Consider the following 19,388-nt stretch of genomic DNA (forward strand, 5'->3'; position numbering starts at 1 on the left):
CCTCAGCATGTCCTCGTAGGGGAGGTGCTCCAGCCCCCTGATCATCTTTGTGGCCCTCCTCTGGACCCTCTCCAACAGCTCTCTGTCTTTCTTGTACTGGGGGCTCCATACCTGGACACAGTACTCCAGATGGGGCCTCACAAGAGCAGAGTAGAGAGGGACAATCACCTCCCTGTCCCTGCTGGCCACCCCTCTCAAGAACTCAGTTCTCCTGAGTTTCTTCCTTTAACAAACAATTGCACAAATACTCCAGTCAGTCCTTAATTAAATCAAACACAAGTGAATGTTTTGCTTTATCTTTCCTTTGAATACAAAGGTAAAACACAGATAACCATACTCAGGAAAGAACACTGAAAGCGTTATCAAGGTTGCAAAAAGAGTTAGGCTCTGCCAGAATGATGCCTTGTCTGTGATTGAAAGTGGTAATTTGAAGCTAAGCTTGAATATATAAAATAGGTGGCACTTTTACAACATTCTGGAAAATTGGGTCCTGGTTTTCAAGCTAGGCAGTAAAAGTAATGGGCACTTTTGATTAATTTGGCAATAATTTCTCTGTACCTCTGTTTCAACTTGTGGGATGGAGAAGATAGTACTGTCTAGTCTCACAAGATTAGGTGATGGTTGTGAAGACAAATGCATTAATATTTGTAGTGTGGTTAGGGAATGTACTGAGAAACCAGGAATAAATTAATAATCTTGTATTCAGTGCAGCATTTGTGAAGTAAATCAGATAGCAGAACGTATGTTGATTGGGGAGGATATTCCCTTTATAGGGATATCTAATAACCACTCCAGAAGTAATTAAAGGATATATCATATTCCATCACAAAAGTGATCAAACTGATGTATTGGATGATATAAATTGTATTATTCTTTTCCTTGCTGGAGTAGGACTCATCTAACCTTAAATGCAGGGTGCTGTGCGCAAATATATACAACTCAGCCAGTGTTCTCGTGGTCTGTTTGCTGTGTCTCATCTGAAGACAAATTGTATAGTGTTTTCTAGACTTTGGAAACAGAAATCCTCAGATATCTCACAGAATATGTTTATTGCACTGATCTTGATTTTTAAAATTGTCCTTTTTCATATATCCTGGTTTTATTGTTTTAGTATCTGTTTGAACAGTGTTTTTCTTTCAGGTTTAAAATCACTTGCTTTGGCAGCCATTTGTCTGTTACGTTTGCTTAAGCCAAAGCCTTGTGCTTTGGAGTTTTCTGGATTTCTTTTCACACTGGGCAAGATGAACCCGAGGTCATGTTCCTTAGAAAGAATAACAGCTTCACATTGTCTACTTACTGTATGTCGTTGACTCTGTGTTGGTGCACATTTATAGCAGAACATTTTAGACAGAAGGAAAAAAAATGAAGTGGAAGAAATTCCTTTGATATAAAAACTCGGTGTTAGATTGAAGTTCATATCAGATTTCTTGCTGCATGCTTATATGCATTTTTTCAGTGCATATCTCATTCTTAAGTCGTATCGTGAATTTTATAGAGCTGAATTTCTGCCCTTTTGGAGCAGTGTGCACTGTTTTGACATGTAAACTATTTAGCTGAGTTTTTGTAATGAAAGCATTCTTAATGTGTTGCAAAGTGTTAATTTGTTTTGAGATATGAAACAGAACTCACTGATGACTTTTTATTTAGAATAGACACGAGTTGTAGTGAAATGAAACAAACCATATTAAATTGTTCTATTTTTATAATTTCAGTGGCCGAACTGGAAAAATTCGAGTGCAGTCCCTGAAAATTGGGTTGATGTCTCTATCTAAGGGCCTTCTGGAAGAGAAGTACAGATGTAAGAATGCATTTTATTAAATGCTTTTTTTTATATAATTTGAAGTTGTGTACAGTAATAATGCAAATTGCTGCAAAACTTGCAGTATTACATTTCTTGTGCCTGCAGCAAAACTGTTTCCTTATGAGTAAGTAAAAAAGAATTGTTGTTTTCGTAATTATCTATGACAGTGGAGAAAGTAGGATCTATATCCTGACTGGAAAGTATTGATGTGAGTTATGCATTGTCATATTTCACAGCATTACAGTTCTTCCAAAAGCAAAGGAAAATGTAGCTGTGTAGAAGCTAGAGAAGTGGTCCATTTCACTCATTTTTTTCAACTTTTCTCTGATTTTAACAAACAACAAGGAACTTTTTCTTATGCATATGAGAAAGATGGTTTGAACTCTGAAGATAATTTTCCAGTACATGTGCTTACTGCCAGAATTGTACAATAAAAGCTTAAATGATATTGATTTAAATAACCTCACAGCCTTGAGAAATACTGAGTAGTTTGAAAATATTTGCTGAAAATATTTGATCAAAATTGCAGGAGTAGAAGAGAATCAATAAACTTTATGATAACACCTCATGAGAAATACAGAATGAGAGATTAAGCCTTGTATAAGTGCATCATAGGTGACTGACAGTTATATTCTAGGCACATACTCTTAAAATTGCTTTTCATTGCAGTAGTTCCTTTAGATATTTGCAGAAGCTATATAAAATGGTTAGCAACACATAGCATTTGCCATGTGCTTTTGAAGTTCTGCATCAATTTCTGCTTTCTTTCAAAATGTTTGTAAGTCATCTTGTAATCCTGGATTCAAAATGTCAGATGCTGAAATATGCCCCAATGTATAAGCTATTTGTACTTCTGCTCAGTGCTTATGTATTGAGGCATATTTCAGCATCTGAAGTAGAGCCCTTACTAAGACTTTGTTTTTTTAAATTCCTTGTCATTTGACTTTTCAGTGAAATAGTCCATAACTAAATGGTCTTGTGGGCATATCTTTGTTTAGTAATGACAATTCAAAAGATAATTCGCCATTTGGTACAAAATTGAAAGGTTTTCTACAGCTGAGGAGTTAGACTGTGGTTAACAGAATGATAGCCCTACCAAAAGATGGTTAGAAAAACAATAATTCCAACTGAGACTAAACTCACTTTAAACTGCTGTCAAGAGCCAGTTAGTATACTTACAGTTCCTTAATTCTGACACTGAAGCAAAGTGAGGAAATGACTGCAGTGGATTAATTTTTGTGTCTTTGCTTTGTGCCTAATGGTAAAATAAAAGCAGCAGCAGATATGCAGGTTTTTCAAAAAGACCAAGAAAATTAATGCAGGAAAGGTCCCAGGAGACTTCCATTCCAAATGGTCATAACTTCAACTTGAAATACATCTGAAACTGAAATAGTAACGTGGTCTCCCAGGGCAGAGAATTAATAGTCAGTTAATGCATGTACTTTTTTGTTTTTGATCAGTATGCCTGGCTTTGTTATCTTTAGTGTATTATTAGCTTTATTGTTTCTTTCTTGATTAGCCATGGAAATGTCAGAAAGCAAAATATTTTTTCAGCGTTTAAGAGATTTTGTGAAAAAAGGAATGAAATGCCACTATCATTTATGGGTTGTTGGCATTTGATGGGAATGTAGTCAGCATTTTGGGGTCATCATATGTGACCTCCAGTGTGACCTTTTCTTGCTTTTGTTTTTATCATCTCCTACTATTCATATACTGCTGAGACAGGTTTTTTTTATATCTGATGAGTGCTTTCAGATTCTCTGGTGAAAAACACTGATAATGCTAATATTTTGAAGAAATTAAGGAAAAGTCACTTGAAAGAAGAACAGACCCCCAGATATGAGTCCTTTATATGAATTTTCTGCCTTCTGATTTTTGCTTTCTTGCACTGGTTCCTGACATTTGCCTCTGCTTTTTGGCTGCATTTCTTCTAAGTATTTTTGAGTCTTTGGCAATCCCGGGCTTCTCTGGGCAGGCATTGTAAAGTTGTGGTTGGAGTCCTTAAGGAGGGCATACGCCATGCTGACAGTGACTTAAATGTTGCTCTGGTAGAGAAGGCATTTCTTCTCAGAGTAGCTGATTGTAAAACAGGCAAGTTTCTTAGTTTTTTTGATTTGTTTTGTTTTGTTTTTTAAAGAAACTTTTGGTTGGACCCTTCAATTGTTTGTAAACTGCTTATCCAGCTTTCTGCCCAGGTGTTCTCTGTCTCAGCTTGTACAGAGTTTAGGTTTTCAGGAATCATCTCGAAGAAATGTAATTTCTGGGCTGCTGAGATGTAGGTTTCTGAAATAATATGATAAACAAGGAATGACAATTTCAATTTACCAATAAAGCTGACCTTCATCTTTCTCACTTCCATTTTGGGAAAAATCAAACATTTGCACTTATTTTCTTTTTGTAATATCAAGCTTTTTTTTTTTTTTTCCCATTTTCATTTTATCTTTTTAATAGCCAGCATTAGTCACATTCACTTCCAGTAAAAATAGTAATTTTGTTGACCACACGTTCATTTCCAATATAGGTAGATCTTTTCAATTCAACCGTTTTTAAGGGTTTTATTTTTAAATTAAGTTTCTTTTAAACACTACACTGCAGAGTTGACATGAGAATAAATCTTTAATTAAAAAAATCCCAATTACTTCTGAAAAAACATTGAAACCTCAATTAAAGAGTGCCTATTCTTGAAAGTGCTTAAAGACATGCTGAACTTCAAGCAGATGCTGGGTGCTCCTGTGAATAAAAATGGACCTGTGAACATAGTCAAGTTGTGGTGAGCTGTTTTCATCTCTGGTTGCAGAGCAAATGGTCCAGGGCCCCTTTTTTTTCCATTTGTGAGGCTGATTACCTGATCTAGCTGTATCGATGTTATGCTCTATTTGGTCCCCAAAACAAAGGGGCATATGTGAGCTACCTATGAGAAATGATCTCTGGCCTTACCTTGCTCTCATATCATTCCTGGTGATTTTGGGGGTAAGAGTTGGTTGACTTTCATCAGTGAGCCCATCTCCCATGTCTGCCACTTTACAGCTGCTTTCTGGATCTCCTTTGCGAGGATACAGCTCATGGGTTTCTATAAGGATGTTGGCCAGATTCAGTGGTATGGCGCAGATACCAGTGTTAAGTTGTTGGTTTTCTTTTCTTTTCTGGCGTATTTTGGAGGAATTTGAGCTCTCCACTGTATTTGCTGATTTCCTCCTTGCATCAGCCTAAACTGATCACTCTCCTTCTCTCTCCTGCCATGTCATTTTTCTTCTCTTGTTTAGCTCCCAATCAACTGAAACTTTAGGGCTTGGGCTGCAGCAGTGAGCAAATTGCTCTTGTGGTGCCTGTCTCCACTGGCACTGCCCCATTAAAAAGTCAAGCACTTTTTTGTTACCCTATCATTTTTTGAACTGGCCTCTCAAATATTGGAAAACTATTCCAACTGCAGCTGCAAGCCTGCAACAGGGCTGTGCTTGTTCTGTCAGCGCTGTTGTCCATGAGGTTTATCTTACTGCTTGGTGTTGAGGATGCTGGAACATCTGCTTGACTAGGCAGGAGAAGTATAAGAAACTCTAAAAATTCATTCAGTCATCTGGGTTTCTGTTTTGTGAAAATCCTTTCTTCTGCCTCACTTCCCTTTCCAAGAGAAAAGATATGAGCCATCTTTCTGAAACGTGCTGGCAAAGCTTGACAGTTACTCCAAATGAAGTGTAAAACATTTTATGAAGCATAATAAAACAGTTTCTCCTGAATGTTTCTGAACAAAGCTTGTCTGTTTCCCCATCACAAGCACAATGAGATTGAATTTTCAAATTTCTTGTCTTTCTAATCTATTAACATTTGTTTGGGTAGGAAACGTGAAGGTAGGGGAATAGTATGATTTTTTTTCCTTTTAACGTTATTTGGAGCTTTAATTCAAGCCAGTGACTGAGTGCAAGAGGAGATTGTAAAAGCCAACTTTAATTGAAAACTGAGAATTTACAATTCTTTGTAACTTACACCATCCACAGAACTTAGAACTATTTTCTAAGAAGAGCTCCATGTCTAAGATACTTCAGAAGAGATTAATCTTGTGACTGAATAAAAATTTACACAACTGTGAAGTTCATAAATTGAGGATTGTTGGGAGCAATGTGTTTTTTTAGCTGAAAATTTGAACACTTGAAGATCTCAAAAAAGCTCAATCAAATTTGTAGAGAAACTAAGAAATATTTTCTGTGCTGCACACAGGCCTATTAATTCAATACTTTTCTGTGACTCTTAAGTAGGTACAAGCAGTATCTTTTTTTCCCAGCAAGTGTCTGTGTAGGGAACAATTTACTTGATCCTTTCAGCCTCAAATTTTTTAGCTTCCCAGAACGACATTTATGCTTCAGGGCTTGTCACGTGCCTTAGGAAAGAGAATCAATAAAAGGAACACGTGTGGAAACCGATGTGGTTTTCTAGGAAGCAAACATGATTTCTGTTGAGCACAAAAAGCTATTTCAGTTTTGTCATGTCTCTTACTTTTTCAAATAGCTGATTGTGGGTAGTAGGAACTATAATAATACTGTTTATTGGGAGGCTGATGTATGAATATATGAACCATATGAAACTGTATGGTTCAATTCATTTGTCCTGATTCCTCTCATTTGTATGGTTACAGATGCAGAAAAAGTAGTCAAAGTAGTCTAGATTTAGGTGAGAGTAAACTGTTGGAAGTGGGAGTGCAGTCATCTGTACCTACATCTGGATTAAAGGAACGACAAAACTCAAGCTGGGGTTTTGCTACATAAGAGGGGCATAGATGAAAATGAAACGAGCTGATGCCTCTTGTTGATGTTGCAGATCTCTTCAAGGAAGTGTCAGGTCCCACAGAAATGTGCGACCAGAGGCAGCTCGGCCTGCTGCTGCACGATGCCATCCAGATCCCCCGGCAGCTGGGTGAGGTGGCGGCTTTTGGTGGCAGCAACATTGAACCCAGCGTGCGCAGCTGCTTCCAGCAGGTGAGATAGCAAAAACTTCATGGGAAAAACCTGTCCTGAGCTCTGTAAGATTTACTTTTACCTGGTGTCAAAACAGGAGAGAAACTTATAAACTCAACTTGCCAGTAAGTTTTTGGACAGAAACAAATATGCTCCTGCAACTAAATTATTAAAATTATTGGGAGGTTATTGTTAAAGTTGAGCTGTGAAAGATTGATTCATCATTTGGAAGACAATCAAATTACTTTCTAGCAAAAGAATATATAAATATTTGTGTTAATGACAATATTAGCTGCTATGAATGCTGTTAAAACTTTTGCACCAGCCATTTTATCCTGCTTCACATTGTTCAAACCTGATTCTGTAGGGATGATGTATTTTTACATGCTGGAACAAGATGTGATCTCAACAGAACAAGAAAATGATGTCAGTATTAATTTTTGACCCTATGCAGTAGGAAATTATTTAGCATTGTTTTTCTGACAACAGAGCTTGTGGTTGCATGAAATTTCAACCACAGTCATTTATATTTTGTGAGTCTTTATGCAGTAGATCAGAACATGAAATAAAGCTGTCTTACAGCCTGCTGTTCAAGTCCATACTGCATACAGGCAATTAATGAGGCTACTATGAGCTTCTGTCTGTTCAAAGAAGATGAGAAGAAAAAGATGTCGCAATGGAACACAACCTAACTCTGGATTTGTCACGGATGCCTAAGGCTCTGGCTGTGTGGTAGTGATATCTGTACATCTGGAGTACATTACTTCTGTGAAAGTGGCTGCTTTATGCATCGTCAGAAATTATATATAGATTAAAATATCACAATATATAAAATTACTGACTTGAATATCTGCAGTTTTATTGAATCCAACAGATTGAGTTATAAAGAACTTGTAATAAATTTTTCTTTCACCATTCTTTTATAGACACTTTTGCTTTCATCCTGTGCTCTGAAAATCCAGTTGTGCTAGTTTTTTGTTTTTTTTTTTTTTTTTAACAGCTATTTGTTCATTAGCTTTTTAAATTCATTTTTAAACTCTGAGATGATTGAGAAACTATATGTAGAAATCTTCAATAATTTTCTGGGTACACATGGAAGTTGTTGTAACCAGTTAATGTTAAAACTTTCTCTAAGGTTTTAACATTGCTGTTTCAGACAACAAGCGATGGTGATTGACATATCTATCACTGGCCTCAAGTGGTTCAAATCATACTAAAATGAATTATTAACTTGTTAGTTAACTTGTTAGTGGCAGGCTTTGTGTAGCACAGACGAGCAATCTTTTATGTTCCTCAAGGCATCTATCCCATCTCCTACACTGTTCATCTGTGAGTGAGATACAGTAATAAGGTGATGTTTCAATGTGTTTTATAGTACTGTGATTATACTGATAATCCATTTGCGTCTCTCATCTCTCACATGAATGCTTCAAGTTCTCTTCCTTATGAGGTCTCATCTAGAGTACTACATCCAGGCATGAGACCCCCAGCACAAGAAAGAGGTGGAGCTGTAGGAGCGGGTTCAGAGGAGGGCCATGAAGCTCATCAGGAGGCTGGAGCACCTCTCCTTTGAGGATAGGCTGAGGGAGATGGGCTTGTTCAGCCTGGAAAAAAGAAGGTTCCAGGGAGACCTAGTTATAGCCCTCCTGTACATGAAGAGAGATTATAAACAGGAGACGAACTGACTTTTTACATGGTATGATAGCTAAAGGAAAAAGGGGAATGGTTTAAAACTAAAAGAGGAGATATTTAGATTAGATGTTAGGAGAAAATTATTTACTCAAAGGATGGTGAGGCACTGAAACAGGTTGCCTAGAGAGATTGTGAGTGCCCCATCCGTGGTGGTGATCAAGGCCAGGTTAGATGGGGCCCTGGGCAGCCTGATCCAGTGGGTGGCAGCCCTGCCCATGGCAGGGGATTGAAATTAGATGATCTTTAAGTTCCTTTCTAACCCAATTCATTCAGTGATTCTGTGATTTATAATTAGGAAAGCACAGACTCTGCAGCAGGATGTCAGAGGTAGTTCAGCCTAGTGAAAACAAGTATTTTGCTGGTGGGGAAAGCACATTATTCCTTTTTTTCCTCTTAGTAGCAAAAACAAAAAGGCTTGAGTTTAAGAAGGCTTGTTTTGCTTTTAATCATGTGTTACAATTTTAAGTATAGCTTTCATTTTAAATTGTGTTCTGTTACAGTGAGCTCAGAAAGGCAATGTCTGTTCTTATTGCTGACAAATAGGATGAACATAATTCCTTTATGGCTAGGTTCCTCTATTAGTTACAACTTGAATGGAAACACATTTATTTGATCTTAAAACAGTCATGCTATTATTTTAACTCTGCTGCATTCTTTCAGTGATTGCCTATAAAGTGACAGATTTATTTTTCTCTGCTTTTTTTTTTTTTAACTTATGTATTTGTGTATTTAGCATGCTAACTGGAAAGAATATTACGGGCTCAGAATACAGTTTACATTTTTTCATGAGTCTTATGGCAGTTACTAGACCCTTGGAAGCAGTACCGTCTTTTAACAGTCTGGCATCAATCTTAACTGACAAGACTGCCATGTCTGAAATGCAGAAGATGCTTCCCTTTAGCACTCTCCCTTTTTCTGAGTCCTTTCAGTTCAAATATGGCTTTATCGTAGACTGCTCCATCTTTATTACCGCCTGTCTCTCTATCGCAGATGTTTAGCCCTGTGTTTTCTTACCATCTTGTTTTCTGTATTTGCATCAAGACTGTTTCATGTATCCTTTAACTTGTTATTTATGAATTTGACACTGAATGGATTAACATAGGGTTGGGGTTTTTTTTAATTGAATTCTAAGGAAAATCTGTTTGTTGATGCTTTTAAAATATTATTTCTTTTAATTTTCATTATTTAAAACTTATATATACTTTCCACAGAACCACAATAAGCCAGAAATTACTGTAAAACAATTTATAGATTGGATGCACTTAGAGCCACAGTCTATGGTATGGCTACCAGTTCTACATCGTGTGGCAGCTGCAGAAACAGCAAAACATCAGGCCAAGTGCAACATCTGCAAAGAATGTCCAATTGTTGGCTTCAGGTAAGAGAAGGGGAGCTGGGTGCAGAGTTTCTATGAAAATACCTATTTTTTTACATACAACAAGTACACATTCCATGTTTGCTTTTTCACCATTTTACCCACTTACGATAGGGGCTGCCATCTCTGATTAAACTACAGTGTGGATCTCTCTGCAGGATCTCCTGAACCTTTATGTTCCTGGTCATCTAGTTCCACTGGAAAATACCCAGTGGTCTAGTGACAGATGTGCAGAATGGGCTGTCATCAAGTATTTTGGCACTGGTGGATACAAGAGGCAGCCATATGTTCTGTGAGCATAAGAGCAAAAGAAACTGATCAGTAAGAAAAAAAATGCTCATCTATGTCTTATGTGGAGCAAGAGGATTTGTGGTGAATGGGCTGCCTGCCCCCATCTCCTCCCTAAACGCTATGAAGCAATCAGTCATGTCAGCCAGTACAGAACTGCCTTCAGCAGCAGTCCTTCCTTGCTTGGCACAAACACTTGTATGTTACTGTGATGAGACTTGCACAGTCTTGCACAGTTCCTATCTTGAAGCACTGAACATGGTATATGTTTACGCTGTTCAGCGGAAGCAGTGATTTCTCAAAGGAAAAATGACTACAAGAATATTCTCCTTGTTATTCTCTTGAACAGTATGCTTTTACTATGAATCATGTGGCTTTGGCTATTTGGTGCCCTTTGTGAGTATTGTTACAACTAACATAAATCTGTGTATTGATTGCTCCAGAGTATAAAAGATGCAAAACGAGTTAGGGGAGCAGAGCTAAACATAACTGTCCATTTTTCCACTGTTGTGGTTATGTAATTCAGTGTTTTATTTAGGAATGATAAATCGGTCTTACCTTTAAGTGATTCTAAGGCGTTTCTTCAGATACTGAGCCATATGAGTCATTTTTGTTCCCCATGCTTTCTCTTTCTCTTTGCTTCTGTTATGTTAAAGGATAGTAATATGAATCTTGGTGAGACTTATCCCACCTAGCTTTAGGTGTGCAAACTTTAGTCGGTCTTGTAAGAGCTAGTGATTGTCTTCTTTCACTATAAATATGGAAGTGTTAAGTACTTCCAGAGGTTATTAATCTGATCGAAGTCTTTTGCCTGTCTTATGATGAGATGGAAGATAGATGTTTCTATTTTTGTTAATTAACACTTGTCAGACTGTAGCATGGCTAAGCTCCAGCTTATATCTCTTTTAGATGCCTAAGTTAGGGCTGATGCATCTTGTCTATATTGAAATATCTAGTGTGGAAAAGGAGGACCTGGAGGCAGAAGAGAAGGGAAGACAAAAGAATGACTCATTTTTAATCGTTTCTGTAATGATGCTAGAGATCTGCAACAACAACAAAAAAAACCATCTAGCATCTTAGCAGTAGGCAGATGCTGCCATTTAATATATGGGCTCTTGAGTAAGAACTATAGTCTTTTGCGTCAGCATCCTTAAAAGCAAACCTTTGCGTTTATAAACACTTATTGTCATGCAAAACAAAACATGAAACTCACTGGGGGAAAAATGTGGATGGGTACTGAAAACTGCTCTCAGGAATCAATTTAATTTAAACTTAAACTATTCAGTAGCTATTCAATTTGCCTCAGCTAGCTCATTTTAGTTTCAGACAAATGATATAACCTCATCCGGTCAGAACTACCATACTATAAAAAACAACAGTGGGTGGAGTCTGGAAATGAATCATTACATAATCCAGTTTTGGCTTAAAAATAAATAAAAACTATCATTCTCCTGGTGGCTATAGTTAGTAAAAAGGATATTGTATGCATTTTCTGCTTTGTTGCTTTGCTTATGCATATAGATGCTCCTAAAGAAAACCTGAGTAAATAAATCAACTTAATGTTGATTTTAGGAAGCTCTAATCACTTTATTTAATGTCCCCATAGGTACCGGAGCTTAAAACATTTCAACTATGATGTCTGTCAGAGCTGCTTCTTTTCTGGCCGTACAGCTAAGGGGCATAAATTGCATTACCCAATGGTGGAGTATTGTATACCGGTGAGTACTGATTTACAGCCCATTCCTAAGGGATTGTTTCCATATTATTTGTAATTTGAATTATTTTTAACAGTCCTTTGACACCTTGATATTCTACCAGGCTTTCTTTTCCATCTGTCTTGCACGGCCTGTCTTCTCACTCTTTTTGAAAGTCGTCTGATGCTTTGCTAGTGCTGCTGATTTTTTTCAGGCACTGTGTTCAAATTCTGTAGAAATGGGGAGAATGGTCTACTCCTAGTATCCACTTCAGAAATATTCACTGAGGGAACATCATTTGTTTTGTAAAAATAAAACTGGAATATTGAATATAATTGCAGTGCTTAAATGTGTGCACATGCACATGCACTGCTTTAAGACTGAGAACATGTTAGAGAAAAGGGACTCACTTTACTACTGTCATAACACATAATAATGTTTGATACTCATAGAATCAGAAAATCTAGAGTTGGAAGGCCCACAAAGATCATCTTAAAATATTTTTAAAGATTCGTGGTCTTTGCTTTTGTGTTGAACATGTGTTGCTTGCATCATGAAAACATAGTTGAACAAATGTGTTTTCTCTTGAGTAATTACTGTTCACAGAGTTGTTTTAAAATTGGTGTGTAGCTGGAAGAAGAAAAAGAACTAAATTTTGATGGTTTCCAGCTGGTAATTATTTGAGAGTTTTGCATGCGTTGGCTAGCAGAAATTAATTCACAGTGCAATATTTTGCCGATGAAATATTCAAACAAGATTTGTCTAAGGAAGTTTCTAAGACACTATTTTAAGTACAGGATTGGGCACCGCTTTTGTGGTTTCTTCTTTTTTTTCTTTTTTTTTTCTTTTTTTCTTTTTTTGTTGAAGACTAATCTCATAGCTGTTCAGAAGAATTTTCATTCAATCATAAAATTTAATAGTATAATATGTATATAATTTAAGTAACAGTGCTAAAGGTCCGTATGCTTAGAACAAACTCAGATTAGAAACGACCCATTATATGAACAGAATGAAGACATGGCTATTTAACTTGCATAATCAGTACCTACTTGCAGTTCATTTTAACTGTTATCTGAGTTGGGTCACGATTGAAGAACTGATTTCACAAAAAGAATCTAATGCTATTTATTACAAAATCATAGGATCATTTTGAGTTGGAAGGGACCTTTAGAGGTCATCTAGTCCAGCTCCCGTGCAAGCTAGATAATGTCATTGAGAGCCTGGTCCATATATTGCTACAAATTGATCCTCAAAGATGATAGAGCTATGAAAAAAAATCACCTTCACTTACTTTAATGACTTTTACTTTACTTTTTACTTTACTTACTTTGTTACTACTGTTTGTAGCAATGTCTAATGTATTGCTGCTGTATTAATTTGTTGCTAAGCCTCTCTACAGGTTGAACTCAATTAATGCAATATAGTATTCAAGAACTTGCAAAATTGTTTGCAGCATGTTAGTAGGATAGCTTATGTATTTAGATGGAATGATGCCCAAAAAATAGCATAGTGCTGAGTCTACACAATAAAAAAACAATAATAAAAATAGGGGTACTGAAGATCAATGAATTATTCCTTAGAATCCATTATATTACAATACAAATAGTCTGAACAGGGAGAGTGCATCTAGTCTGCTAAGGCTAGCATGTTTTTAGAACCTTTTCAGCTTGATTCAAATGCTGTTGGTGTTATTTTTGTGGCCTGTGTTGCAAAGCAGACTATAAATACATGCTCTCATCAAACTGCCTTAATGAAATCTAGCTTCTCTTTTACCTAAATGTATTGATACAAATGCATTAACATCAAGAGTACTAGCAATAATTAGAAAAAACAAACACTTAACTGCTTAATAAAGCTGACATTTTGAACTGGAGCTCAATCACAGATGGAGGAAAAACCTTTTAATTGCCTTCCGGTAAGTTATTCAGTGTAGGGATATGAAGGGATTTCTCAGAGGCTTTGCTACTTAAATTGAATATAACCTGAAGAATGGCTTAAGGAATGTGCATTTAAAATTGTATTTGCAAGAGCAAGATCCTCTACAGTGTTTGCATCAGGTAGGAATTCCTTCATAATTTCAGAATGAGGCCAGGTAGTTGTGTATTGCTTCTGAAGCCCAATCCCTAATGCCCTTTGGTGTTCTCCTTAGTTTACAGTTGGGTTTTCTTGATGCTGAAAATTGAAAAAAAATATGATAACTACTTTGATTATATATTTTTTTCTGTAATTCACTGTAATCCTACAGTCAGAATCTAGCATCAAAGTCAAGAATACTAGTAAGTCCTCAGTTTTTTGGAACAGGAACACTCTCAGTAGTGGTACTTGGGTTATATTACTGTGACTCTCTGTACCAATTACATCTTTTAATTCTAAGCAGAAATAATTACTGCATCAGTTTTCTTTCTCCAAACTATTTTGACCTAACAGCTCCTGTATTCCATAGCAAAACCTTAAAAGCAGCTAATTTGAAGTAGCATATAGATGTCAGATCAGCAATGCTGAGAACTTTATCATTGCAAGCTTGATTTCTGTTGAGGTCCTGACCTCTGTGTCAGTACACACACCTGGCACAGCCATTAACTTGGGGAACTTTTTTTCTGTAGCCTCTCTGTGCAAAATGGTGGCTGCAAAGGTTAACCTCTTCAACATGAGGAAATAAAAAATAGTGAAGATGAAATGGATTTGACATGTTGGCAGAGAGAACTCTAAAATAATTCTTGGTGCATGTGAACACAGTCGGAATCAACTGACTGTATTTCACTTCAGGACATACCTTACTCCTCCTAGGAGCTCTCTTCTATGTTATCTTCCATTACATTTTGTTTGCAAATGAACTACTGTAAATTTTGAATGACTGGGTCTTCAAAATAATTTAATATGGTGTCCAAAATAAATATTTTCCTAATGACTGTGTTTTTAATTTTGGTAATTTTTGTTGGCAATTTACCTTGCAAGAGAAATGAGCACAATTTTATTGCCCTGAAGAAGCTCAGAACAGGATAAGAAAGATGTCAGAAAGTATTAGCTGAATTTTACTTTACCCTAGAGTGAAAATTTTGCTTCAGGCACAATAAAGCTTATCTGCAATAGTGCCTGCTAAGGCTCCTCCTCTAGGTAAGTCATCAGAAAGCTTAATGGCTACTGACAGCCGGAGAAGACAGTTACATTCCTGAACATTAAGCAGCCTCGATGTTTTATAAGCAACTGACATAAGAAAGTCAGTGGTTTCAACTTGACAAGTTTATCAATTCACCAAGGGTGACACTTCACTGTTAACAAAATAAGGTTGTTCTATGGGGAAGATTAGAGAAAACAGCAAAAATGGGCAAATCTGAGTATTTTATATGCAGAACATTGCTTCCATCTGAGGAGCTCAGAGATTATTACTCCTTTCCCTGAAAAAATAAAAAAAGCTATCTTTGATATCAAGCAGCTGCTCAACATGCTTTAAGTCTCTCGGTTCCGGTTGCTCAGCTAGCCAGCTTATATGATCTGCTACTCTTTTGCAATTTAACTTGTAAAATTCTGAGTTAAAAGAGTTACTCTTGAAATTACAGCTTGATTTCGTAGCTCACAAAATGTGTCATGCCTCTTGGTGAAAAAAGTGCTATGAAATGCCTCTATTTGAAAGTGATCAGAGAAAGGTCATCTTCATAGTGCTACACAGTGCAAACATCACTGATGCAGTAGTGACAGACACAAATACATTTCTTGTGTCTTTAATAACCTGATTTTTTGTGGTATCTTCTCTCTTGCCTCAATCAAGGACCAGGAGATGCTATTTAAAAGTGTAGGTGCTTTGCTGAATGGGAAGGAATGTGTAAATTTGAACATATGTTCAAGTTATTGGAGAATTGGGTGCTACTGTGTCAATTTAAAATATATGTGTTTATGAGGGTTGCTCCAAAAGTAATGCCTCCTATTGTATTCTGTTGGCCCACAGTGTCAGAGGCAGATGATGGTGGTATAGCAGCAGAGGATGAAGCTTCCCACCAATATTCCATTATATGTTGTTGCTGTGTGACAGATGGCAGCAGAGGGGCAGTCTGACAAAATGGTGTCTGACATGGAAGTGCATATGAAGCAAAGGTGTGTCACTGAATTCCTCCATGCAGCAAAAAATGGCCCCCATCGACATTCATAGACACTTTCTGAATGTTTATGAAGACAAAACAGTGGATGTGAGCACAGTGAGGCGGTGGATGGTGTATTTCAATAGTGGTGGCTGTTGTAGTTTCCATGGAAATAAATAGGAGGCATTAGTTTTGGAGCGATTGACATGTGTGAGAGTGTATTTATTATATATCAAGTACAGTCTGGTTAATGGTGCAGAATCTACTTAATGTTTCAGATTAATAAAATGTCAAGAAACAAAATAAGGAGATGTAAAAAAGATTATGCTCTTTAAAAAAATCTTAAAATTTACATCTATATATATATATATATACACATTATGTATAGATATATATATACACGCATACATATTCATCTTTTAGATCTCTCCCAACAGTTTTATTACATTCTTTGTACTTTTTCCCAATGAAGGTTTGTCCTATTACTGATGCATGAAAAATATATCACGATCTTTTTCTTAACCTACATAGGAAAACTATGCCTAGCATCTTCTGTATTTTCCACTGTTTTCCATTTAAATCCCAGAGTTTCTTAGGCATGTATTGGTTTACAAGGTTTTTTTTTTTTTAATGGTTCTAGTTTGACTTACGACTCCATTTATTCCTAGCTGTGTACTGAAGAGCGCTAATGCCAGTTTGTCAGTTATTTCATATATTTTCCTCGAGACGTTAACAGGGTTTGTTAATTATTTATGTATGCCAGCCATGGATCTTAGTCATTCTTTCCTAAACTTCACCATTTTTTAAGAACTAAAGTTTTAAATTGAGGCTGGCAGAGTAGTCTTTTGCCTGAGAAGTTGTTTTGTTTTTTTTTATTCTTCTTCGCTTTTTGAAGTACTTCTGTTATTGTATGTTCTGTTATTATATTCAATGCTATTGACCTGTGTGGACCTAAGCTGAGATGTCGTGATGTAAGGGGTTGTACAAGTCACCTGTTGTTTCTAATTTAATAGATAGATTCTACACAGCAGCTCCTGGCTATTCTTTTTCAGAAGATAAATGTTGTAGCACCCCTCTTCTGGCATGGTTTTTGATTGGATTGTGTAGTGTGGCTATGGGCAAAAACATACGATAAATGCTTCTAAAAGTTATGTCTTCATCCTGTGAAAAAAAAAGTTCTTCCGTATCTTCTCAAATTTCACTGGTTAGTATTTATCATCCTCACCCAGTGCATAGTAAAATTGGTCTTTTCAAGGAACTGGGTCAGCCTGTCATAGCAAGTAAAGAGTACACCAGAGGAAAAGTTTGGCAGCTCACTGCACGTTTATTTCTGTAATGTGTAGGTAGTAAAACTTTCATTCATTGGCCTTGGGACAGAATTCCATCTGCTGGAGTTACTGTTGTGTGAGAAGAAGCAGCCCTTTGGACTTCACAGACCTTATTTGGATGATTCCATGCGTGTAGCAGATGCTTTCTGAGCATGATTTTGTGAGCCCTCTCTGAATTTTACCTGTATTAAAATCTGGGGGTTCAAACGCTTCTTAATCCCAAATGTGCTGATTTTGTTGCTACTCATTAAAGCCAGATGCCACAAACAACATCAGTTTGATTATCTACTGTTTTTACTGGTACTCTGACCCGCATTACAGATTTTATAACTGCCTGTATTATACACGTTAAACATATTTCCATATTCACGTATGAATTTTATGTTTCGAAGATAGAAAATACAATTGAAGAGAAGTTTGTCTGACCTGCTGCTAGGCCTTTTACTATTAAGTAATGGGGAAAAAAATTACCAAACTTAACTCTTCTTTTTTTTACAGGTGTTCATTCACTTTGGCATCTTTTTATGTTAACATGCTTCTCCCTAAGCAGCGTCTGCAAGAATACAGTCCACAGTTAGTTACAGAGTTTGGGCTGTAGACTGTGGAAGCCATGGCAAAACTGCAGCCAATACAGGAGGTGAATGGCCACTTTAGCTTTTTTTAATTGCAGTTGCAAAAAGAAACACTGCTCCATGTGTTGGGGACCATTCTGTTTAAGTACTCAGTTTGGTCTGAAAACAGGAGTATTATAAAGTCAAATCGTATACTGTTGTTTCTGCCCACAGACATCTGTTATGGCCACTTTCACCTTATATTGTCTCTTTCACCTTCCCTGTCTATTTTGCTTTGCATTCCTGCTTTTGAAGCAGCAATTGAGTAGCATTACCAAAACAGTGTTGTCATTACTGCTGTGATTATTTCTAATTGAACTGATCCTTAAAAGCAGCTGTGTCAATTTAAATTCTGTTCTAAATTCCAGCTGTGGGAGTGAGATGGAGCTAAGCATTTGTTGGTTTTGGGAAAGGCAGCGTCAGTGAGGACCAGTAGAAAAGTTTCTTCAGAGAGCTTTTACTGGTTGTAGCTGGTATTTTTAGACTTGCAAAATCTTGGGGCTGATTTTCTTACCAACCTCATAGTGTGGTAGTAAGGAGGATGCTGTCCCACTCTGTAGGTTTGTTACTTCAGGCACAGGCTGTTCTTACCAGATCTGCTTCTGACTGTGCCTCTGAACAGCGCCCATAGGACGGTTATAATTTTGTCTGCAGCTATTTCTTGCCCTGGAATGATACAGATAATTGTACAAACCTGGAGGAAGAGATCTGAAAACATGAGAAAAGTCTCATTAAAAGCTTGGATCTTGAAGGAGAGAATGGTTTAGCACTTACTGCTTCCACCCCAGTGTAAGGTTTTTCAGTTCTGGTATATAATAGCAGGCATTGAATATTTTGTGGCAATTTGTGAATATGTGGAGCTGTGTAAACTGTGTGGTGTACTGGCTTTTTTGTTTTGCTTTTTTAAAGTAAAGCCATTCCTGTTAGCTGTATTTTTTTTCAGCAAAGTCATTGCAAGGCTTTTAGTTTTTTCTTTGAAGGTGAGTCACAAGATTGATGTGCATGAGTATACTGTCAGAATTACTTTCAGTGGCTGAGAGTATCCCCTTATGTCTGACAAACTTCGCTTTTTTCAGTTTTGTTAAGATTGTAAATGCTCAACTTAAGACTTGAACCTGTTTCAGTTTTTCTCTAATTTTGTAATTAGTAATTGGTAAATCTAGTGAATTCATTGCTAGGAGTTTGAAGCCTCACTTTTTTTTTCTAATAGAAGAGAGTTTGTAGATGCATTACCATTATTAGAGTGCTGTATTTCACACCACTAAAAAGGCGTTTTTAACATCACTGACATTTTGAAGTTCTTCCTTCTTTCAGGAGAGTAGCAGCAGTATGATTGTCAGTGCTATTTAGTAATGTTCAATTTAATTTCTTTTAACTTTTTAAGACAACATCTGGGGAAGATGTACGAGACTTCACCAAGGTGCTGAAGAACAAGTTCCGCTCAAAGAAGTATTTTGCAAAACATCCGCGTCTTGGCTACCTACCTGTGCAAACAGTTCTGGAGGGTGACAACCTGGAGACGTAAGCTTAATTATAGAGCAGATGCTCTTGGCATTACTGGTCTGGTCCGTTAAAAACAA

The 19,388-nt window shown here is 36.8% G+C and overlaps 1 protein-coding gene and 1 non-coding gene across 16 annotated transcripts in view; both read left to right on the forward strand.

Moving 5' to 3' along the window:
• Positions 1 to 19,388, forward strand: part of UTRN (utrophin) — a 348,963-nt gene that overhangs the window by 301,833 nt on the left and 27,742 nt on the right. For all 15 annotated transcript variants that reach the window (XM_015284305.4, XM_040698161.2, XM_004935579.5 and 12 more), the window contains 5 exons: positions 1,713 to 1,798; positions 6,611 to 6,768; positions 9,651 to 9,817; positions 11,709 to 11,820; positions 19,193 to 19,329. In XM_015284305.4, the coding sequence (XP_015139791.2) occupies positions 1,713 to 1,798; positions 6,611 to 6,768; positions 9,651 to 9,817; positions 11,709 to 11,820; positions 19,193 to 19,329 (660 nt within the window). The remainder of the gene's footprint in view (positions 1 to 1,712; positions 1,799 to 6,610; positions 6,769 to 9,650; positions 9,818 to 11,708; positions 11,821 to 19,192; positions 19,330 to 19,388) is intronic.
• Positions 2,612 to 2,695, forward strand: MIR1734 (microRNA 1734). Its single transcript, NR_035232.1, has one exon. It is a non-coding gene; the product is annotated as a microRNA 1734 (primary transcript).

The sequence above is a fragment of the Gallus gallus genome, chromosome 3, assembly GCF_016699485.2.
Source record: "Gallus gallus isolate bGalGal1 chromosome 3, bGalGal1.mat.broiler.GRCg7b, whole genome shotgun sequence".
NCBI lineage: Eukaryota > Metazoa > Chordata > Aves > Galliformes > Phasianidae > Gallus > Gallus gallus.